The following is a 22,641-nucleotide window of genomic DNA, read 5'->3' as shown; positions in this document are numbered from 1 at the left end:
CAATATTTAATAATACAAAACCATATCAGCATTAAAGCTACTCAGTGTATTTCTGATAGTTAGGAATCACAAATATTATAAATCTTACTACAATAGATGTAGCATGTATATATGTATCTATTTATGTATGTGAAATAAATGCTAAATATAGTGTGGCACCATTTTTTAAAGATATGATAAAAAATATATCCATAAAAAACATTTCACATTTTGCGTATTCATGATTCAACCAATTAGAAAAATAATTAAGTTATGTGCAACAGTCACTTTTTTATCGTAGACACAATTTTAAATAAAAGTACTGTCCTCATAACAGGAACATGACTATACATGCAGCACAAAGAGCCACCCGTATGGTAGTGTTTCTGCTAGAATAAATCGTATAAAAATATGTGATAATTATTATTATTATGTGATTATATTACTATGAAAAAGATGGGATGTTTCACTGACCTTTGACCATGTTAGCATATCCTGAATGGTAAATTTTTTTCTGAAAATTCCCTTTTTGTGTCTGTTGAAGTTGTCCTGAGCATATTTCTCTATGTCACTTTCTGATGGTGGTTTTTTTTTCCAGTAAAAACCAGTGGTCATCTTGCCATCGGCCTGAAAAATTTTGTACATGTAATATTACTACTTCTATTAGCATCTTGTTTCACAAAACCTGAACAAACAGCAACAGTTATGTAATGCTGTTAAACATGTTAATACTTCATTTAAAAAACTAAAATATCATCAGTAAGTAACATTATTGGTGCTAACAATGCCTTACTCCTGCAACTTGAAACATATTCTATGTATAACATAATTAGTGTTACTGATGTCTTGTTTTAACAGTTAACAAGCTTATTAGCAGCTTCCCGAGATTTTTAAACCCCTGTTGTAAGAGCCTGTAACATAAATCACAATATTGTAATAGTTCTGGAGCTGTCAACACCCTAAATGATGGTCATCATATTGCCATAGCTCTGGAGCTGTCAACACCCTAAAGAATGACCATCATATTACCATAGTTCTGGAGCTGTCAACACCCTAAAAGATGGTCATCATATTGCCATAGCTCTGGAGCTGTCAACACCCTAAAAGATGGTCATCATGTTGCCATAGCTCTGGAGCTGTCAACACCCTAAAAGATGGTCATCATATTGCCATAGCTCTGGAGCTGTCAACACCCTAAAAGATGGTCATCATATTGCAATAGCTCTGGAGCTGTCAATACCCTAAAAAATGGTCATCATATTGCCATAGCTCTGGAGCTGTCAACACCCTAAAAAATGGTCATCATATTGCCATAGCTCTGGAGCTGTCAACACCCTAAAAGATGGTCATCATATTGCCATAGCTCTGGAGCTGTCAACACCCTAAAAGATGGTGAACACACTGCCATAGTTCTAGAACAGCCAACACCCTGAAAGATGGCCATCATAATGTCGCAGTTTTGGACCTATCAATATTCTGAAAGATGATCATCATATTGTCATAATTCTGGAGCTGTCAGCACACTCCCAGATAATGGTAAATATACTTTCATGGATCCAGGACTATCAACCCTAAAAGATAACCTGAATAACATGCTGGGACTAGAATTCTTATCACTCGAATCATGGAAGACAAATTTTAATTTTATAATTTGCCTGTTAGACAATAAGTTTATTTTTTTATTTGTTTTTCACACTGTTAAAAAAAACAAAAAACAATTAAGGCAGATTTCTAAGGAGCCATGCAAGTTTCTAAAAATTCTGAACAGTGTAAAACAAGCATATACACATAAAACAAACTTTACACCTTAAATCAAACCTTTATGCATAAATATATGAAAATCCTTTTAACTCACAAACCCCTAGTAACAAACATGTTTAAATTAATACAATTATATTATTACATTGCTTCTGTCTACATTAGGAGCCCAATAAAGTTCTACAACCTAGAAAGAATAGATAGCATAATAAAAGTTACATAAAGCTTACAATTATTTAATATATATACACAAAGTACTATTTTTGTTTGAGGCCACATTAAGGTAAATCATGACTTCTTTGTCACTTCACAGGTGGGATTGTTCTACATTCTGTACTGTAAAACCCAAATAGGTAAATGTTAAAAGTATTAAATATACATGAACAAATGCAGTATACACTGTTACTTACAAAACAGAGGTGCCAATGGCACTGTACTGATTGTGTTCATTATCAAATACAAGCAAAGTCCATGAAGTTATACTCTACATTTTGTGAGCCGAGGAAGGGTAAAGAAGGTTCTTTAATTTTTTTTACAAAGGACAATTATTTTTTTTACAGCAGCAAGAAGCTTTTTTTAAAAATTCCACACCTCCATTACTACACTTCTAAGATTATCAACAAATATCACCTGTTATATCAGCTTGAAATAATCAATAACTCTGAATAAATAAACCAGCTTTTATTTATTTCTGTTACCCAACATAAACATATGAGTAAAATAGATGATTTACAAAAAAAAAAAAAAAGCAAGCATTACTGGAGTCACCTGGATTGAGTAGTACAAAATAAAAAAAACATAACTCTTTAAACACAATTTTTTGCATGTTCTGCCAGAATTATTTTCAAAATATCCTTATAATTAACACCATATTTTATAAAATTACCAGTCTATTTACAAAAAATAAATAATAATATGGTTCAAATAGGTTTCTGCCAAAGAGATGTAAACATCATCAGATGCTGTGATAGTCTGACAAGTGAAATCAAGATTTTCACCTGGACAATAGAGGCATCCACTCTGATTTAAGGAGTAAAACTTTGCAAAACCTTAATAATTCATTTTAATAATTTGCTTTAGTTAGGATTGCAAAAATAATCAGACTACAAATACCACTGGAGCAAAGAAAGACCTCTCTATTGAACTGCTTACTTACTTGTCTATCAAAAGGTGGTTGTATTCCATTTCCTGAGACAATGCCTTCTATCATGCTAGAAACCATCATAGACAATGGACGCTGGTTAGTTGCTTGACCCATATTTGGCTGGAAGGACTATATACAAAAAAATAAGACACAGTCACCTCTGTTATTTAATATAATTCTATTTCCTCAACAAAACATAAACAAAATAATGTTTCATTTTGTTTATGAAACGAGTTAAAAGTTTCTACAAACTTAGACACAAATAAACTGATAGAAACTATTTTCATTAGGATTGTTTACACACATTACTAAAACACAACAGCAAAACCGTTTTTTACTAAAGAACATTCTTTAGATCTGGTTATGTATACTGCAGCAATGTGTTTATTTTCTGTTGCTACATCAAGAAATTATGAGAACAATTACAAATAATTACTTAATCTATAAATATCATACAAAATTTTACTTCTACTTCCATTAAAGTAAGCATATCCATTTACATTTACTGACAAAGATTATCATAGCAAATATACCTGAGACTTCTCAAGCACTGGGGAGTAGAAAGGAGGAGATTCTGAGTGCTTACGACATAGGGAAGCATGTTGTGTGCTTAAAGTCAGGGAGGATGGTGTTGCAGGTCCACTACGATGTTGTAACACAGGGGAAGACATTGAGAAGATGCTACTATTGTCACTTTCACCAAAATCCATTTCTAGCCTTACGTCTTTATAATGGAAAAATTATGAAACTTAACAACACTGTTAACTTTTTTTTTTTCAATTTTGTAGTTTACACATATCATTTGATACTTTCAACACACAGACTCCTAACAATAGTAATATTAAGTTATACTTTCATTGCTAATCACCATGATATAAAAGTCCTGTCAGAATGCACTGCTACCAAAAGGCACTGGCTCTTCTTTATATTAAAGGTTGATATGTTATAATAATTATTATTATAGAAAGTTTTGAAATATGTTTGTCTGTGATTTCTTGGGGAAGACAACCAATACTGTCAAACCTGAAGCATTGTAATAACAAAACATTGTAACAGATTCTAATAAAATGTGATAGAAATTTGTAATATCAAATATAAATGTGAAATATTTAAAGCAATGATAAAGTTATTTTATAATAAATAATTATTAATTTACTAGACTTTCTTTACAGATTTTTTTATGTTTCCATAAAATAAAAATGTTTAAAATATTTTTTACTGTTCTTCTACTTTACAACTGGTTCAGAATACAAACACTGACATGGTGATCTAGAAAATACCAACCTAATATCTCAAGTAAATTGGGCATTTTCACTAGTGGATTAATGTAATCTCTACTTTCCATACCTACTAACTTATGACTGGCTCTGTTCTTTGATCGACATGGAGGAGTAAGAGGTTTGTCATCTTCATAGCCTAAAAACCTTGACTCATCTAGATATTCTTGAGATGATGAATCTTGATGACTCATTCCCTCATCGTCAGCAAAGTCATCATCTTCGTCACGTCGACCTTCTGATTCATCACTTGGAGACAAAGAATCCTTATCGTCACCATAAAGATCCCCAAACCTGTATCCTGAAATGTTGACAATTATTATTATTATATAGTACAATAAAAAAAATTAATTTATTTTAATTTGCAAAAAGAATTTCATAATTAGGGTTGACATTCAACAGTTTATCTGATCAGGTCAAGGTTCCCAATCTTAACATTTTTTTTAACCAGCACAAAAACGTTCATCTTTTATTTTTCTTTATCAAAATGAACAAAATAAAACATTTTTTGCTATTTACAAGTTTACATACAGTATTAAAATTAGATTATTTCTTTTACTTACTGTCCATAAAGTCATAGATAGTTGGAAGCTCTAGATCGGTCCAAACCCAAATAAATAACCAAAGAAATCATTTTTGTTTTTCATAGCACTTAAAATGTAAAAAACAAAACAAAAATACTACAGCTCATTGACATCAAGTGGTTACAAGCAGGATGAAATTTATCTGACCAATAGAAATATTAAGTTTTCCTCAATCCCCTCTGTGTTATAACAAATACAAATGTAAAAAAATTTCCAAATATATTTCTGACAAGTTAACAAAAGTTCTACTATCCTGTGGGTAAATAATGTCTTTTTTAGCAATAAAGTAAAAACAAAAACAATTCTAAGGGTACTCAGTGCTATTCCTCATGTGGCAAACCACCCTTCCTGTATACCAAACTGAAAAAACAATGTGTGGTAGTAAAAACGAATGGCATTTCATAATGCACATGAAAGAGACGACTCATTGACTACAAGCCTCTTTATTGGACATACAATTCTTGACAATAACAAAACTTTTCTTAAATGTCAACTTCATGTGCTAGCAAGATCTCTTCTAAAAATGTTCTAAACACTGGTAGAAAATTATGCATTTCTGTTTGATTTTATTGATGTTTTAATTGAGACAATCATCATAGATCTAGTAAATATAGAACAAATTGCAAAGATTCTTATGTTTAAGCTCAAAGACAATTTTACACAGGCACACACACAGAAATATCAAACACATATTACAGTCGACAAAACTTGGATAAAATCTACTTTAAAATCTTAGGAAATGAGACATTCTCAACACCTTACTTTGATGTTCCACTTATCACAAGTTAATGCAATAAGCATTCAACTAGATTCAAGGTCTCATCTGAATGATTCAATTGCTTAAAAGTTTACAAGGTGGGTGATAAACTAATAGCAGTCTAAAAAGGAAATCTCTTTAACTAAAACTCAGGGAAAACAAGATGCAAAGAAAATTTAGAAACCATAATAAACAACTTACACTTTACACACAAACTTGTGAGAAAGCAGAAAAAAAACTGTATCTCTTGCTTTCAAGAATATTAGAGTTAACACTTTGTGGTAAAATAAACAAAAACACACAGAAACGGTTAGTTGGAACAGACAAAAAAACTGGAAGGAACCCAGACTTAGGATAAAAATGTCGTTCACTATTGTTCATTACCAAAGAAATTTTGGTTATTTCCATCTAAGAGATTCATCCACATTTTTCAATAAAGGTATTCATGAAAGATGGGATCTTAAAAAAAAAAATGAAGCAACGACTGAATATGAAGAAACATGACATTCAAGTCACTCAAAAGTAGTACAACTGGAATAACTCACACAATAAAGGAGGGATTCAGCTAAAGAAGTGAAATCGATGTATGTCCAGGTTTGATGGCCTACATGTTAGGACTAATGTTAAATTACTTTCTTGTTTAAAACTAAAACCATAAAATTCACTATGAGCAGTGTTTTTCTTATTTTTCAGATTCAAAGCTGTTATGAATACTGACAAAAAAAAAAAGCACCTTAACATTCAGTTGAGTTTACTCTTTTCACATTAAAACTAACCATAATTTAATTATATACTAACCAAACAGCTTGGCTTGTTCCATTAAGTAGTGCTGTAAGGGCAATAAGTAAGAACGGTTGTCGATGTTACGATCCCACAAGGCAGGGTAATCCAGATTATTATACAAGGGTACTGGTTTTTGATCAACACTGTTGGAATATCTTCTGCTATCTTGCTGGAAACTGCTCAAAAAAGAATTATTAAAGTAAGATTCCAGAGAAATGCCATCCTCATCATCCTTTTTGGATGAAAGGCACAGAAAATCTTGATTGTCTTGGTTTGTCCAATTTGTTCTTGTTAAGGTCTTCCCATGACTTTCATGGCTAGTTTCAGATCCTTGGAATGGAGAATCTGAAGACAGAGTGGAGCTTCCAGGTGAGCCATGTTTCTTTCTGAAGGATTCTGCACTCACTTCTGTGGTCTTGAGTTGGCTCATGTCAGTCACTGATGGACTAGCAATTGTGCTTTGAGACAGTTGTTTTCTATTTGTGGAAAACTTCTCAGAGACTGCATACCTGGAAAGCATAGCATCTTCTCTCTGACTAGGTGACACTACCTCACTGTGATGCCGTCGATGCAGATTTTCCAAATGCTGTGATCTTCCTGAATGCCAACTTCCATGGTCTTTATAAACTGGAGTGCAATTTGAATCCCATTCTTCCATGGATGAAGAATCCATACTGTAATGTTTCCATGAGCCCAGAAAATTCAAATGCCCTTTGTTAAGTAGAGTCTGTTGAGAAAATTCTGTGTTGGAGCAATGTCTAAATGCAGGTTGAAAGGGGTCACTTAAATCAGATGGTCTTAGCTGAGATGAATCATGTTTCCTGTTAAAGATGCCAATTACATGTGTGAGGTATAAACTATTTTTCCTTATATAAACATTAAATACAAACCAAATAACTTGAACTGATAAAAACAAACAGAAGAACAAAATAACAATGTAACATCAGACTTAAGTACATTTTTAATAAAACATCATACAGTCAACACACCTAATTCTAGCACAACTACTACTTTTCAAAGTGTTCTGACTTGGAGAGACCGAGCTGGAGTCACTAGATCGTCCAGAGTCTCGAGAAGTCCAAGAATACAAAGATGTCTGATGGTACTGGTCACCAGTTGGCTGTGGTTCTTCTTGTGCATCATCATTGAAATGCTGACCCCCATCAGAATGATGAAAAGGTGAAGGACTTATGGTGTATTTATGGTGGTGATGGCAACTGTACTGATGATGGTGCTGTAAAAAATACAAACAAAAATATACTTTGCCAAACATTCTACAAAATAGCCATGCGTGTAGTACCAAAGACAACCAGACGTCAATCATATTCTAAATGAAATCTGTGTTTATGTTAAGTACAAGAAGGTACAGTTTTATTCGTTTTATCCACTCAATTATAAAAGCTCTTTTAATAGCATTTAACTATTATGTAAGTCTTACTGATGCTGTAAGCGTACTACAAATATTCAACTTGATTTTTGGAAAAATATGTAAACACACTGACTAAATTAATGTAATATTTTATGAAAGAAACTAAAATTCATCATCTAAGTAAGACTTAAAACTGCAGAAGATTAAATGAAACTTCACAAGAAAGATTCCCACACAGGGGCATGTTGCCATTATATAAAAAACAGCCTTGACCTCATATTTAGCACACATACATTTTGTTCAGGGCACATACCCAATCATTAAACAGTGTAATACCATCATGGATAGACATACAGTCTCAAGAATAATCTCACAGATCTTTCCCAGGAAGGATGTTTATATATTGAGAATGATAAAAAAATAAAGAACCAGCAAATGAATCATTTTCAAAAAGAAAATTTTTAATGGTTTGAAATCTACATTCTTACATAATATTTTTATTGTTTTATATCCATTTGAAAACAATACCCTTCTGAATCTACTAGCTTAGACATTTTGAATTAAGTTATTTACATGTAAATATCATTTTGTGAATAAAGGACAGATTCTCTTGTGCACCACAGAAACAAAAGTATGTAACACTGAAATCTGTGAATTAATGCAATACTTTTCAGTGATGTCCAGAAAACCCACTTGTAGAGAAAAATATATATGTAAAAATGGCTCGTTTGGGCTGAGAACATTTTTTTACGTAAAAGAGCGAACAACGTTTCGACCTTCTTCGGTGAACCTGACAATGACCGAAGAAGGTCGAAACGTTGTTCGCTCCTCTATGTAAAGAAATTTTCTCAACCCAAACAAGCTGTTTTTTACATATATATAATAAAATACTTCTATTTAATCCCTAAAACAGTTCACAAAAATGTTTACTTGCTACAAATCTAGTTATATTTATGAGTTCTGATAAAGATGAATATTTCAAATGTCACATAATTGACCTTGAATTAAAATCCCACAGAAAGCTAAATAAATTGAAATTTTCTTATTTTATAAGGTAATATACATCAAATGTTATGTCATAATGTTTCCCCATAATTTTCTGAGCTGCCAAATCTCCCAGATGACTTCACACCTTTGGCATGAGCAATGTACCTTTACTTCATAAACTGATTTAAACATCTCACTCTCAACACTTGAACACTTTTCGACCCTTGCCAAATTGGTGTAGTGAACAAAGAGCCTACTGGATGCAAACACATAATGACAAAAAAACTGCCATACCATTTCTACACACCTTTGGTTCGAAGTCCAAGACATAAGAATAATAATATTATCCTAAACAACTATAACTGAAATGCTAAACTAGGCTTTGAAATCTTCTTATGGGATTGACAAATTACTTTTAGAGATAATGAAGTTGTAACAGCTCACTACTTTTATATCCTACAACTCAACAATAACTTAAGAATGCATTATTCATCTGATATCCATCACAATCTCTATTAAACCTACCTTCTAACTCATTTTCTATACTTTATGTAAGATTCCTGGCATAATCACTAAGAACTAAAAAATTCAAAAAATAATGTTTATTTAACATCCTTTGTAATTAAGTAACACTAAACTCTATTGAGTCATTTACAATTGTCCTCAGATATTGTGACACTGTGAAACCAACAATTACACAGCTTTAATTATATAAACTTGGTGACCTTCTAAATTAATGTCATCAACACATTATAAGATTGAACTGGACAAACCTTCAACACATACTTACACTCAATGATCAATAAATGTTTACATTGCATGAAAGCCCAATATTTCTTAACTATATAAAAAGTTGAAATTTGTATAATTACAAGATGACTTGGTACTGCACAATATAACATAACATTACATATCAGACACAAATGACTGACAAAATTCAAACACTTTCACTGGTTGGCCTGTCTCCATCAAATATTTTCATGAGAGTTCAATGTACAGGAAAGTTTTTTTAAAATTCAAGTTATGTAGCATTCAAGCATTCTTGTATTAAATATTATGTTTTTCTATGAGTATTACTAAAACACTGCATAGACAAAGGATATATATAGTATGTGAGTTTATTAAGCATAATATTTATTTCCCTTTTCTAGTTTCATTGGGTATGTATCTTTTAAATATACAAGTTTTTTTTTTTCATGTATAAATAAACATGCATATTTCAATGCATGTACATACACTTAAAAACAGAAAGCTAGCTGGGAAGTTGATGAATTGCTGTTGCCTTGTGGTACCTAAAAAACATGCACATTACCTGTTTTACTTAGGGATGACCAAATATGACATGGATAAGATTTCACTTGTATGCCAATAGGGGGAGGAGATGACTAATTTATTCTGGTTTGTTTTTTTTTCTATTTGGGACACTATTACAAAACATCTTGAGAACAAGATAGAAAATTTGCAACTCTTGTTCTGTGACTTAAAGATCCAATCAACCTTAGGATGTACTTATCTACTTCAATTGTTTTTATATTAAACAAATATTACTTCTCACTTCTTTTTACAGTGTCTGCAGTCTCTTTCTTAATGCATGTAAATAGTCACATGACAACATTCTATCAGTAGGAAGGGAAGACACTCTCTTTACATTAATAGTTTCCTCATGATTTATAGTGTAGCTTCACTTTGAGATAAGGCACCAAGAACACCAAAGTGACCAGAAGGGTGGGGAATGTGAGAAGAGGTACCTATCAGCAATACATTTTCTATGTAGGAAAATAATAACATCTAATATGATACCTTAAACCCACTCACATGAAAGCTAAAATCCCACAGTGATCTAGTAGAGGAGTCAGCGTAACATTATCTAAATTAGTCTCATCCAGAATGCATCTAAAGAAAGATGTCTGTGAAGAGAGAACACAACCATGAGAAACTGAACCTTTAATGAAAAACAACGCTGCTAAGCAGATGACAAAGAACCACATACAATAAAAAGCACAAAGTGCTCCAGAGATAAAGAAAACAGAATAAGTCTAATAAAGTCTTGCAAACTACACCCTTGTGCAAATTAATTGAAACAAGATAGAAAATTACGATTTTTTAAATTTTTTGCATTTTATTTCTGATCTGAGAATCCAAAAATTACCCACAAATTAATACATGATATGACAGCCTTTATTTTTCAGAAGATCATTAATCTGCTTTAGCATCGAGTCCACAAATTGACTGCAATCTTTACTAATTTTTGGATCGTGGTACCACACCTAAATTATGGCCTCAATTAGCTTATCTTTCGTAGTACAGTCTTTTCCCCGAAGACTGTCTTTACAAATCGCCCAAAGATTTTCAATAGCATTTAAGTCCGGAGAGTTTCCAGGCCAGTCCAGGACCTTTATTTGCATTGTAGTCATAAAATTCTTCACAAGTTTCGATGTATGGCATGGAGCCAGATCTTGCTGAAAAATGCCAGATCCATCTGGAAATCTCTTTTTCAATTCTGGAAGGATTCTTCTCTGCAAAACTTCGATTTAGTGTGGTCCTCGTATCATACCTTCTATGATATGTAAGCCTCTAATGCCACAGTAGCTGAAAAAGCCCCAAAACATCTTCTTCAAGGGATGTTTTATGAACTGATTAATGTGAGATTCTCAAAGTTTCTATACCTGGAGATCTGCAAACATGCAAACTTCTTTGACCATGTACAAAGAAATGAGTCTCGTCACTGACTAACACCTTCCTCCATTGTTCTTGCATCTAGTTCTTGTATTTCAAACCCCACTGATACTGTTTTCTCTTCATTAAGTTGGTAAAAGTTGTTTTTTGACTGGTCTCCTTGCCCTTCTAACACAATATCAAATGACGTAACATTCCTCAAAATTTCGTCATATATCCCAAAAATAGATCGACCGTACTGCAAAACACAGCTAATGATGCCATCTGAGTGAAAAAATGATTATTAAAGGAAATCAGCAGGTCCAGCAAGTCTACACCAGCCACCATGCTGAAAATATTGTAAAATGACCATTTGTTTCAATTAATTTGCACAAGGGTGTATGTCCTCAAACCATCAAAAGTAGAAACAACATATCTAATTGCCAGAAAAAGGAGGTCCTCGACAAACAAATAAACAAATGAAATCAGACAATGGAATTCTGAGAGAGTTGGCTGCATAACAAAAGCGTGTCATGCTCGTCTTGATAGAGGATTATCTCATAATTATTTACAAGCCATAACACAACCAAACCATGTTAAACACATAGAGATAAGAGGTGGGAGTACCAAAGTTAGTAGCAAGCAAAATATTTAAGCATATAGAGAGCAGTAATAATTGAGAAAAGCTTTTATGTGAGATGAAGTAAGGTACTGTATCACAAAAACTCTTTTGAGTTAATTCATACTTTAAAAGGTTAATTTAAAGAAAATTAATTAAGCCTTTTGTGAGTGAATACCATGTAACAGAATACTGGAGAAGAAAAGATATGACAAATTTTTATTATTCTGTTACTTACTTTATGTGACAACTGGGGAGAGGAGACAGGGCTGGTTTGTGTTGATACAGATACACCTGTAGATTTCGTGGATTGAGGAGGCATTTCTTGCATCTACAATAAGAAGTTTTAATACTATTCTTAATTTGTGCACAGTTAGGATAATTTTTAGGTAAGAAAAGTCAAATCTTTATTTTAAAATAATTTATATAAATCAACATTTGTACCTTTACATGAATAATAACTTGTTACTATTGATGTTAAATAAGTAAATAACTTTAATTATGTAAATGTCTAATAAAATAATTCTTAAGCTCCACAAATTACTCATATTCTTAACATGTTTCATAATACTTAAGTAGTCAGATGTTTGCAAATACAAACACAGAAGTTATTGTTCATAGCAAAAACTTTATATACAGCCTTTATAAAAACAATAGATCTTAACAGTAGTAAGCCAAAAGTACAAAATTAAAATCACTTATTTCAGTTATGCACATCCAACTCACGTACACACTTAGTTAGCACAATCTATTTAACTTGTAAGTAACATTATGATGATTTTATATATCTGTTTGTAATTTTATAAAAACTCCAAAAGTGAACAATTTTCTACAATGGAAAAATCTCTAGACAGTATTCAGAAAGACAACTGAGAAAATTCAAGTAATTCACAGTCTGTAGGTTTCATGCACTTGATCCATACCTGTCTACAGAATGATCCAGTAAAATCACCTCCATTATAAAGAATAAGATCAGTGTCTGACACTTCTCTCTGTAGCATATATCAAGGAAATAAAAAAATCCTAATTTTGAGAATAAAAATGCAAAACATTTAGTATTTCTAGACAAATTAAAACTTACAAGTCCTTCAACTGCAGTTTGGGTTCCAACTGATTCTTTTCTGATGTCTAGTTTTTCTTCATCTGGTACTTCTGTGTTTTGTTTAAGGGTCTGAAAAAGAAGAATGGGTCATTTCATCTCTTTCTGGAACAACAAATGGAAACAAGCAAAATGTTGCCTTGTTCTGGGCTAATTAAAATATTAATAATCACACTATGGAAGAGGAATAAGTTATAACAAAATGATTTTGCAGCCTCGCCATGTACTTACAGTTCATGTTACCATGAACAGGCATGTTACAGCCAACAGCTGTTTATCTTGATAATAGCCCTGTAATGAAGCCAATAAGGCATGACAACCAATGGCAGGGGATTCATAGGGGCACACCTGTAGGCAACCACATCTCAGCTTGTCTAAGGTAAACTCTTTATCAAAGAAGAAAGGGAGAGCAAATGAGCCATATGTTTCACAGGGAACTGAAGAATAAGAACACAGTCATCCATGCACTAGCACACACGAGGTCAGAAAGCCAATATGTCTAGCATGGTTGGGATGCATTCATGCTGTACCTTATGTGCTCACCTTATCTCTACCGTCGGACTCTAACTGGACTACAGGAAGAAGGCATAGTATTCATGCCATAGAGATAAGTATAGTGTGCACACAACAGAATTAAATTAAGCACAGATCAACTGCAGGAGGAGGGCACAGTATCATAATGCATGCTTGTCTCAACTCCACTGAGCAGTCACAGGTTGTAGAAAAGGGCACAGTATCATAATTGGTGCTCATCTCAATTATTCTACACAGACTCTGGTCACATCACAGTGTATGCTACCCTCATCTCAAATAAACTTAACAGACTCGGGCCACAGGAAGAGGGAAAAAGTGACTCTATTATAAGTAAAGCCATATGAGGGGTGTCATCACTGTCTCACTTTCCATCATGCTGGTACTCAATTGTAAACTGTCCCTTTGTAAGAGTCTACTCAGGAACTAGTAAGTGGCAAACAGTCTTACGAGGGCTGTTCAAAAAATACGCGGACTGTTTGAATTGCGCGGCTCCAGTTGGTTCCAGGGGAATCCACTTGGTGTCGCTAGGTTTGCACAGATCAGCTGATTATGCCGCCATTTCCCGATTGCAGGTATCTTCATTTGTGTATTAGCTACGCGGTTTTAAGTGAAGTGCGATTTTTTCGTTTGGCAGATTTCAGAATGAATGACCTGGAGAAGCAACGACTTGCTGTGAAATTTTGTGTTAAACTTGGAAAATCTGCAACTGAAACTTTTGCTATGCTTAACACGGCTTACGGTGATGTTGCTATGAAGCGTATGGCATGTTTCAAGTGGCATGAACATTTTAAGGATGGTCAACAGTCCATTGAAGATGATGAGCATCCTGGACGTCCTTCCACGTCAACTGACGACCCACACGTCGACAAAATCAACACCCTGGTGCGGGCAAATCGACGTCTGACTGTCAGGGAGCTTGCTGAAGAGTGTGGAATATCAGTTGGATCTTTTTACGAGATTTTGACCAAAAAATTGAAGATGAACCGTGTTGCTGCAAAATTCGGCCCTCAGAACTCGTGAGTTTTTGGCCAAACACTCGATCACTGTTCTTCCCCACCCCCCTACTCACCTGACCTTGCTCCTTGTGACTTTTTCTTGTTCCCCAAACTCAAAAAACCCTTGAAAGGAAGAAGATTTGAGATGATTCCCGAGATTAAGGCAAATGCGACGAAGGAGCTGGAGAACATTACAAAAGAAGCGTACCAGGACTGTTTCAACAAGTGGAAACACCGTTGGGATAAGTGTGTGCATTGGGGAGGAGAGTACTTTGAAGGGGTCCCAGATCTGTAACTTCTAAATAAAGTATATTTTGTTTTATGGCGTCAGTCCGCGTATTTTTTTAACAGACTTCGTACATACTCTACTCAATGGAAAGGGTGGGGGTGGATTTGTGGTTGGGAGACTTGGAGAAAATGCCTAAATTTGTGTTGATCCTTTAGGTCTTTTACTGACTTTGAAAAGCCAGTAAGTATGAATCAGAGAAGTGGTCAAAACACATTCCTGGTGTTGGCTTTTTCCATGATAGTCTACAGAGTAGGTATGGTCTGGTGTGGACAAAAGATACATTATGTAGATACACCATGAAGATATTTCAAGTGGTATTGCAAACCACCCCATCCCACAGTGGGCATATATGGAGCAGGGAGGATAGAATAAACACATTGTTATCCTGGATCAATAGAGAATTTGGGAAATATGTATAACATGGAAGGCGCCATTTAACATCTGACAGATCCTAAGAATGGATGAGGGACTCTAAATTGCATGTATTCTTCTGAAGAATTGTAGGATGATAGAAGAATATTAATCAGAAGAAGACATAACTACCAAGAAATAAATCAGCTAGAAAGAGTAGAGGAGACAAATGTTTGAAAAGTATCTACATGTCTACCTGGAGGAACTCATCCTATGGCTGACAAAGAAGAGAGGTAAGAGAAGGAGAAGGATGACAAATTGAGTATGAAGAAATCAGTGAGCATCCTCAACATAAGATAAACATGCCAAATGGAAGAGGCAATAGACTCAATCAGTAAAGGGAAAAGGGAAAGGGTCTGTGAATACACACATCAAACAGTCCAACAAGTCATGGAAACTTACATGTGTCTGAACAGTCCAACAGATGACAGACAGAGGGTAGGAAGATAGAAAAGAAGTACAGGCAACCTCCCAAGCAATTACAAATTAAGGAAGGAAATGTGAAACTTAGAGAAAGGGAGACAGAAGTGCAGTAGAAGAGGATGTGAAAGACATTCAAATAGTGGTAATAGTAGGTGAGGAGGAGGTAGCAAGCCAGGATAAAGAAATGGTACAAAAGGCAGGAAGCCATTGGCTCAGATAAGGCATACACCAAATTACATAAGCATTATTAAGGTCTCAGTCAAGCATTGAAGGAGGGTAAAAAAGAAGGAACGTAAAACATAAATAGGACAGATGAAAAACACTTCATGGTACCAGAAAAGAAGAAAGACCAAAAACAAGGCTTGCTAACAATTAATAGAAGTACGGAACAACAAGACCACAAAGAACAATCAGGAACAAAATAGGCAATACAGTGATTAAAATATGACTCCTAGAATGAAAGAATTGGCATGAATATCAATAATTAAATGCTTACCAAAGTTGCTGATAGACAAAGGCAATGGAATGATAACAGTGAATAAGACCAGAAGTCTAGCACAGCAGGTGACAGATTGGGTAAATTCCATATGCACAGAGGAAGGAAGATAACCCATGATTAAGAAGGGATACATTAGCATGAAGCAAGATAGATGGGGGAAATGAGGAAAGGTGGTTCAAATACAAGTAGACCAAGACTGAACTGGACAAAGAAGCACCAATAATAGGACTTCTAAAATAAAATGTATACATTTGAGGATCAGAGGGAATAGGTTGGATGGTTGTTTGGTGTTTACTGGTGCAAAGCACCATCTGCATCCAGAGGAAGTAAAAGAACTGGGGAATGAGTATGTTGAAAAGGGTGAAACAAGGGCAGAAGAGACAAAGGATAAAGAATAGTGAACTATACAGAAGGAATCATGAAGTTATTAAAGGTGATATATGGATCCAAAAATGATATGAACAACCAAGAGCAAACCTCATGAAAGACCTAAGTGTTAGGCATCTCTGCCGACAGAATGAGAACTGGCTATAATATGTGGTCTGTCATCAAAGTATAAGTTCTCAGAAAACAACAGACAAGAAGATAAACTTGATGTAAATGGGTTCAGAGTTATGTGAGTAATGCTCAAAGGCAAATGGACCTAAAACAGGAACTTCATGGATGGTTGGTTCAAGGAATGGCCATAAATAAGGCTAAACGGAATAAGACCAAGTGACCTACAAACATGGGTAGGAACAGGAACATGCCCAAACAATAAAGAGAGAAATTCAAGTCCACTGACATGAAGGGAACAAATTACCAGCATTGAAATGTCAGAAGTCCTGCCCTCAACATAAATGTGCCTAAACATAGAATAAAGTGCCAAAGAAGGGTAAGATCCTATGCAAGAGGTGGTAGACAAGTGCAGGAAGTAGTCTGGACATGTTCCAATCATCATGACAATACCCAAAGAGATGTTCACAAAGGGGAATATGGACCCCAAGAATGAAAACTGGGTCCATAGTTGGAGACAAATTAGTGCTTTCCCCAAGGAAATAGGAAGTTATAGGGAAGAAGAGGTAAAATAACCTCCCATGTAAGAAGAGAATGACAAGTGTAAAACCTGGTGGACAAATAAGTTACAGCTTGTAAGCAAACAAGATAGCCTAACTCAGTTAAGACAAGAGAAGAATAGGCCAAAAGTACCAAATAATGAATGAATGTTAGAAGGTTGTAGATCCTAGGATAATCCCCTCACAAAAAATGTAGCCATGGGAAAAAAAGGAGGTAGAAGAAGACACATCCAAGAGTGGAATAAAAGAATGAATAGTCTAAGAAAAGAATACCATCCTTGGGCTATCAATATGACAAGCAAGTCCCACACAATGCTGAGGAATATAAAAGGAATGAGCAAGGAAAGGGAAAATACAAGAGAGAAAGAACTACAGATAACATGAGGAAGACAAGCCAAACAGAAGAAAAAGAAAATATACAGGATCATTAAGAAGTGACACAGATAGAAGGTAGAGATAGGTGAGGAAGTACAGAAGGGTATAAAGAGTGAAAGAACCAGGAAGTGAAGTGAAAGGTAAAGGGTTCAATCCTTCAGCTGACGATATAGATATCAACAACAGGGAATCAGGAAAACAAAGTGAAGGAATCTACAAATCAAGACAAAAGATAATATAAGCATGAAGGAGATGCACATTTAGATGTGACAAAGAAGCAACTAGATAAAGGAAATAGTATAATACCTCAAAATAAATAAAAAAGAAAAGCAAGATAAGCCCAAAAATCATAAGTCAGAAAGTGAGAAAAGTAAAAATAATAAAGAACACAGGCAAGAGATAGAGAACATGCCTGAAAATTAAATCTTGGATGAGATCAAAAGGTTAAAAACATGAATGAGAAAGTACTACCCAAAGCAAATCAAGGTGATAGTCTAATAGTTCATTCCTAAAAAGATGACTAAGAAATAGAGCCAACAAAGCATGTTAAGCATATAATAATCCACAACATGTTAAACAATGGATGGAATGACACTGACAATTAATGATTCTCCAAAGCCATAGAAAAAAATAACACCTAAGTGTGAACAATGTACCATACTCAGAACTAAATATAAATCACTGTTAAATCACAATTCACAATAAAAAATTAAAACTTTTGAAACAAAAGCCAAAGAAAATAAAAATCAAAGTTTCCTTAATGATACAAATGTCAATAAACTGAACACATAAGAAATTTAAACATGCCTGTACAATAAAATGAATAATTTTCTCAAATGAAAATGCATATGGGGATTTATTGCTCATGGAAATGTATTGCTTTCTTGTAGGTGGAGGGCTTTTCCACTTTATTAGATCATCATGCAGTAGTGAATCACATTGAATCACATGAAATTGGGTTGGAATTGCTTCAAAGCTAGTGGCACACAAATGCCTTTGGCAGATGCACAAGGAACATAGGTGACTAGGTAAGAAGTACAGTACCATCAAAGACACTCAAACTACTTGTGAAACCATCTTAAATTGTGTATTTGATTATCAACAATCACCACAACATATTATTTCCTGTTAGTGTTTTTAACGATTGTCTATGTTGTATAACTTCCTTCAAATGTTATTCAGTGAACATTTGACTATAAATTAAATTTTAACAGCCCAAGTGTCATGGTATTTTATATAAATACATCAGTAAAACATCTGAATTTAACTATTAGAAATACAAAATATGTTGGTAAAAAGTGTCTACTGAATGTTATTCTTAAATCCAGTATAATGAAAAAAGATTTATTATATGCTATGTACAAGACTTTTTCAAAGTCTTTAGTTGCATTACATCTTAATTATTTGTTACTTAACAGGATAACTTGCATCATTAGCTTATTATCTTAAATTAAAACTAACCTAAAATTTCTAAGTTTGCCAAACTATGTAAAATATTAATAGTATTACAGCTGAAAACATCTATGAAAGTGAAGGTGCCTAACTGATGAAGAAATATTTTCTAATCTTTCTTCTATTTGCTCATTTTGTAATATTACTTACTCATAATTAAACTCATATGCAGATGGTTGCAACTGTTATATTAAAACAACTTTGATTATGCAAATCACCTAATCATGTGACAACCACAGACAATATAAAATTGTGGTCAAATGGAATATGTCATAATCACGTTTGAACATTGTTTAGCACTTATTATGTAGTACTATGCAACTGAAAACTGAGTGCTTTTGAAAGAGGTATGTAACAGTTCTCTTCAACTCAAGGCATTCATAATTTCAGAACACAAAGATGTCTTCAGATCAGGAAAAACAAAGGAACGTGGATAAACCTGGGACTCCAGGACCATCTAGAAAAAAACACCTCCAATGAGTCCCACCTCAGCCACAGTAAACAAAGTTAAACTCCACAAACATAGTGGTCAGTTTAAAAAGCAAGTGACATGTGCCAGGCAACAGTACACAACATAATTAAGAAGAAACACTACCTGAAAATAAGGCAAAAAGAATAGGCATTCATAGAGATAAGGCTTACAATCACACCTATATTCAACCAGTGCATACCTTGACCTTGAAAAGCTGGAGAATGGTGTTGGTTTTTATGCTATTCCATATGAAAACATATTAGTCAAGTAACAGAATGCATAATTTATTAATTTTTCATTGGACTGTTGAAACCAGAACTTGGAAACTGTTATTCTCATACAAAAATTGGATTAGGGAAAATATACAGAGAAAAGTGGTTTGGGGGTTGAACATTTTGCAACAGAGTAATTTCCAATGAAAACCACACTGCATGACTACTTTCAAGATGCATGATTTTCAAACATGGTGACATGGACTGTAATGATGCAGTGATGCTCCAAAATCATTTTAATATAGCATACAAACCTCAAATACATTAGCTGCATTACTTACCAAATTAATTTTTAATTATTATCTGTGTGGGTAGCTTATTTTGTTATTAATAAACAATACTTTTTTAGAATGAGAACTAAACATTTGTAAAAATTTTGACTATTTTAAATATGAGACATATTTAAAATAAAGAAACAGGTAAGGAAAAATATGACATTACAGGAGTGTTTAATATGAAAAAACACACTATCTCTCTGGTCAAACTCCTAATATTAAGCATCTTAGATTTACAATACTCTTAACAAAATGTGAAAAATTAAAAAATAAAATAAACTTCTAGTATGTTATATAATTGTACTACACTAAGTATTACAGCATTTGTATGAACACAAAGCAAAAGTGTGTTTTCTCTGTCACATAAAAGAACATCTAACTGATATGCTTAGAAATCTTTATTTATAGGATACAGCATATTAATACACAAAACAACGTGAAATACATGGGAATCTATACAACGTCATATTGTTTCATTGCTTAAAATGTTGCAGTAAAGAAAATTTTAAAAATTACACATGCTTACACAAAACAACATGGATGTTACCTGAAGTTTGGCCAGAGGAATGATATCACAGTTCTCTGGTTTGTGCCAAACTGTCTTTTGGCTTGAAGCATTGTAGTAATAAAACTTAGAGGTGTTCTGATCAAATAATTCCCACCAATGATTATCATCTGTCTTTTTACTGTAAAGGAAAGTAACAGTTTGTTAAAGCAAAATAACATATTACGTATGTTCTGATAAATTTTAGGATTTGTTGTTGTTACGAGTAAAGACAGGTTAATTATTTTACTTAAAACTTTGTCCTTCTTCAGAACTTCTTGTTAAAGTGATTTCTTTGTGAGTAATTGTGATTAAACTCACTTTTAAATGTTTCTGATTAAGTTCACTTCTGGAGCAGTTCTCTTTAACTCACTTATTCAGTAGCTCTGACTAAAACTTTCTGGATGGGTTTGATTATTTTTTATCAACTACCATGAAACCTTAAAACTATACATTTCATAACTTTCAATGCAGTAAACTTACCTAAACAAACATTGGTAGGCTTTTAGTAAACATTATAATTCACTTTGTACACAGAAAATTAATCTTTTTAATTATCTTCAGTAAAAAAACTGTCTATGATTTCACATAAGCAGAGTTTGAGCATTTTCAGTACACAGGATTGACACTCAAAGTTTGTCAAAAGTTATAGAACTGATACTTTATTCTAGCAAATTTGTGGATATGTAATTTAAGTAGCAATAAACAACATCAACAAATAACTATTTATATTATCATTTCAAAACCATTTCCATTTGTAAATGAAATTAATATTTGCATAATTTAGTTATCAAACCTAATACCTGGTAGCACTGGTATTGAAAACAGAAAAAGGTAAAACAACTTGTAATTTTGAATTTGTAAAAAATTAAGATGTTATATTAAAATAGTCACATGCACATAACCATTTTAAAAAAGTAATAATATTACATTGACAAAAACACCCACGTTTCAATAATGCTGTTTTCACATAAGAGGCTCATACAGAACCAACCCAAGAGTGTCATCTGAGAATACTTGAAAGAAATACACATAATTACAAATAAGCTCTATACTTAATCCAATTCTGACAATAAGTAAAAGCTGTATACACTACTAATTAATGTGTATGGACTTTATAAGTAGCCATATTTTAAAAAAAAATTTATAACATTTTCTTTAGCCTTATGAAATGCAACACCAAAAGAATACAAACTAAATGTTTCATCATCATTCACAATCACATAAATGATGTAGTGATATATATATATATATTGGTCACTTGCTTCATGTGTCCAAATTTTTCTGTTTTGGACAATACAATAAATACATTCACAAACTGCTCACTGTTTAAACCATAAATTAACAAAAACAGAAACAAATTCAAGACACACAGATGGTCTGGTCCTATAAATTCTTATCTTAAAACACTAAATATTGATCATAAAAATGTATAAATGATATTCAAGGTTCAAAACTGTGCATATCCCATGCCAACTACAACCTTGCACACACATCTATTCTCGATGGTAGTGAATTCCCCAATCCAATAAGAGATCTTACAAAAACTGGAGTATTTGGGCATATTTGCTGTAGTGTTCAGTGAAGCTTTTTGCTAAAAATTACAACTCAACACTCGTCACAGCAATTCTACAGCCAGTATTTTCATACATATCTGAATAATGATACAATTTACACAGCACAATCTAAATACATGATCTCTCACACCAAAACCAGTGTTACCTATAGTAAGTATGACTTTGGAGCCATGGAAATGTATATGTGAACACAGAATATTTGTATTCTCTGTTTGTGAACAACAACACTAAACCAAGAAAAAACCAAAAAAACATGAACACCATATGAAAACTATCAGGTCATCCTTAAAGTAACGTCTGATTTTAGGTTCAGAAAAAGAGAAAGGATTTCAAATGCTTTTAATATTATTTAACCAATAATGTATGTTCCATTATTATTAATTACTTCCTAACAAAAATTCACAAACTTCTTGACACTTCTAGGGGCTTGAAGGAAAATAATGTAGGGAGAGTAGTT

The 22,641-nt window shown here is 33.4% G+C and overlaps 1 protein-coding gene across 5 annotated transcripts in view; it reads right to left on the bottom strand.

Moving 5' to 3' along the window:
- Nucleotides 1-22,641, bottom strand: part of LOC143245146 (rho GTPase-activating protein 39-like) — an 80,612-nt gene that overhangs the window by 33,990 nt on the left and 23,981 nt on the right. For 3 of the 5 annotated variants that reach the window (XM_076491124.1, XM_076491126.1, XM_076491129.1), the window contains 9 exons: nucleotides 20,590-20,749; nucleotides 12,994-13,083; nucleotides 12,151-12,243; nucleotides 7,272-7,516; nucleotides 6,298-7,103; nucleotides 4,229-4,459; nucleotides 3,415-3,605; nucleotides 2,894-3,010; nucleotides 454-606 (listed from right to left, as the gene is read on the bottom strand). In XM_076491124.1, coding sequence (XP_076347239.1) covers nucleotides 454-606; nucleotides 2,894-3,010; nucleotides 3,415-3,605; nucleotides 4,229-4,459; nucleotides 6,298-7,103; nucleotides 7,272-7,516; nucleotides 12,151-12,243; nucleotides 12,994-13,083; nucleotides 20,590-20,749 — 2,086 coding nt within the window. Of the gene's footprint in view, nucleotides 1-453; nucleotides 607-2,893; nucleotides 3,011-3,414; nucleotides 3,606-4,228; nucleotides 4,460-6,297; nucleotides 7,104-7,271; nucleotides 7,517-12,150; nucleotides 12,244-12,993; nucleotides 13,084-20,589; nucleotides 20,750-21,555; nucleotides 21,624-22,641 lie in introns of all 5 variants that reach the window. The other 2 variants (XM_076491128.1, XM_076491127.1) reach the window with 2 other exon arrangements.

This window comes from Tachypleus tridentatus, chromosome 2, assembly GCF_004210375.1.
Source record: "Tachypleus tridentatus isolate NWPU-2018 chromosome 2, ASM421037v1, whole genome shotgun sequence".
Lineage (NCBI taxonomy): Eukaryota > Metazoa > Arthropoda > Merostomata > Xiphosura > Limulidae > Tachypleus > Tachypleus tridentatus.
This window is presented reverse-complemented; position numbering and strand designations above follow the sequence as displayed.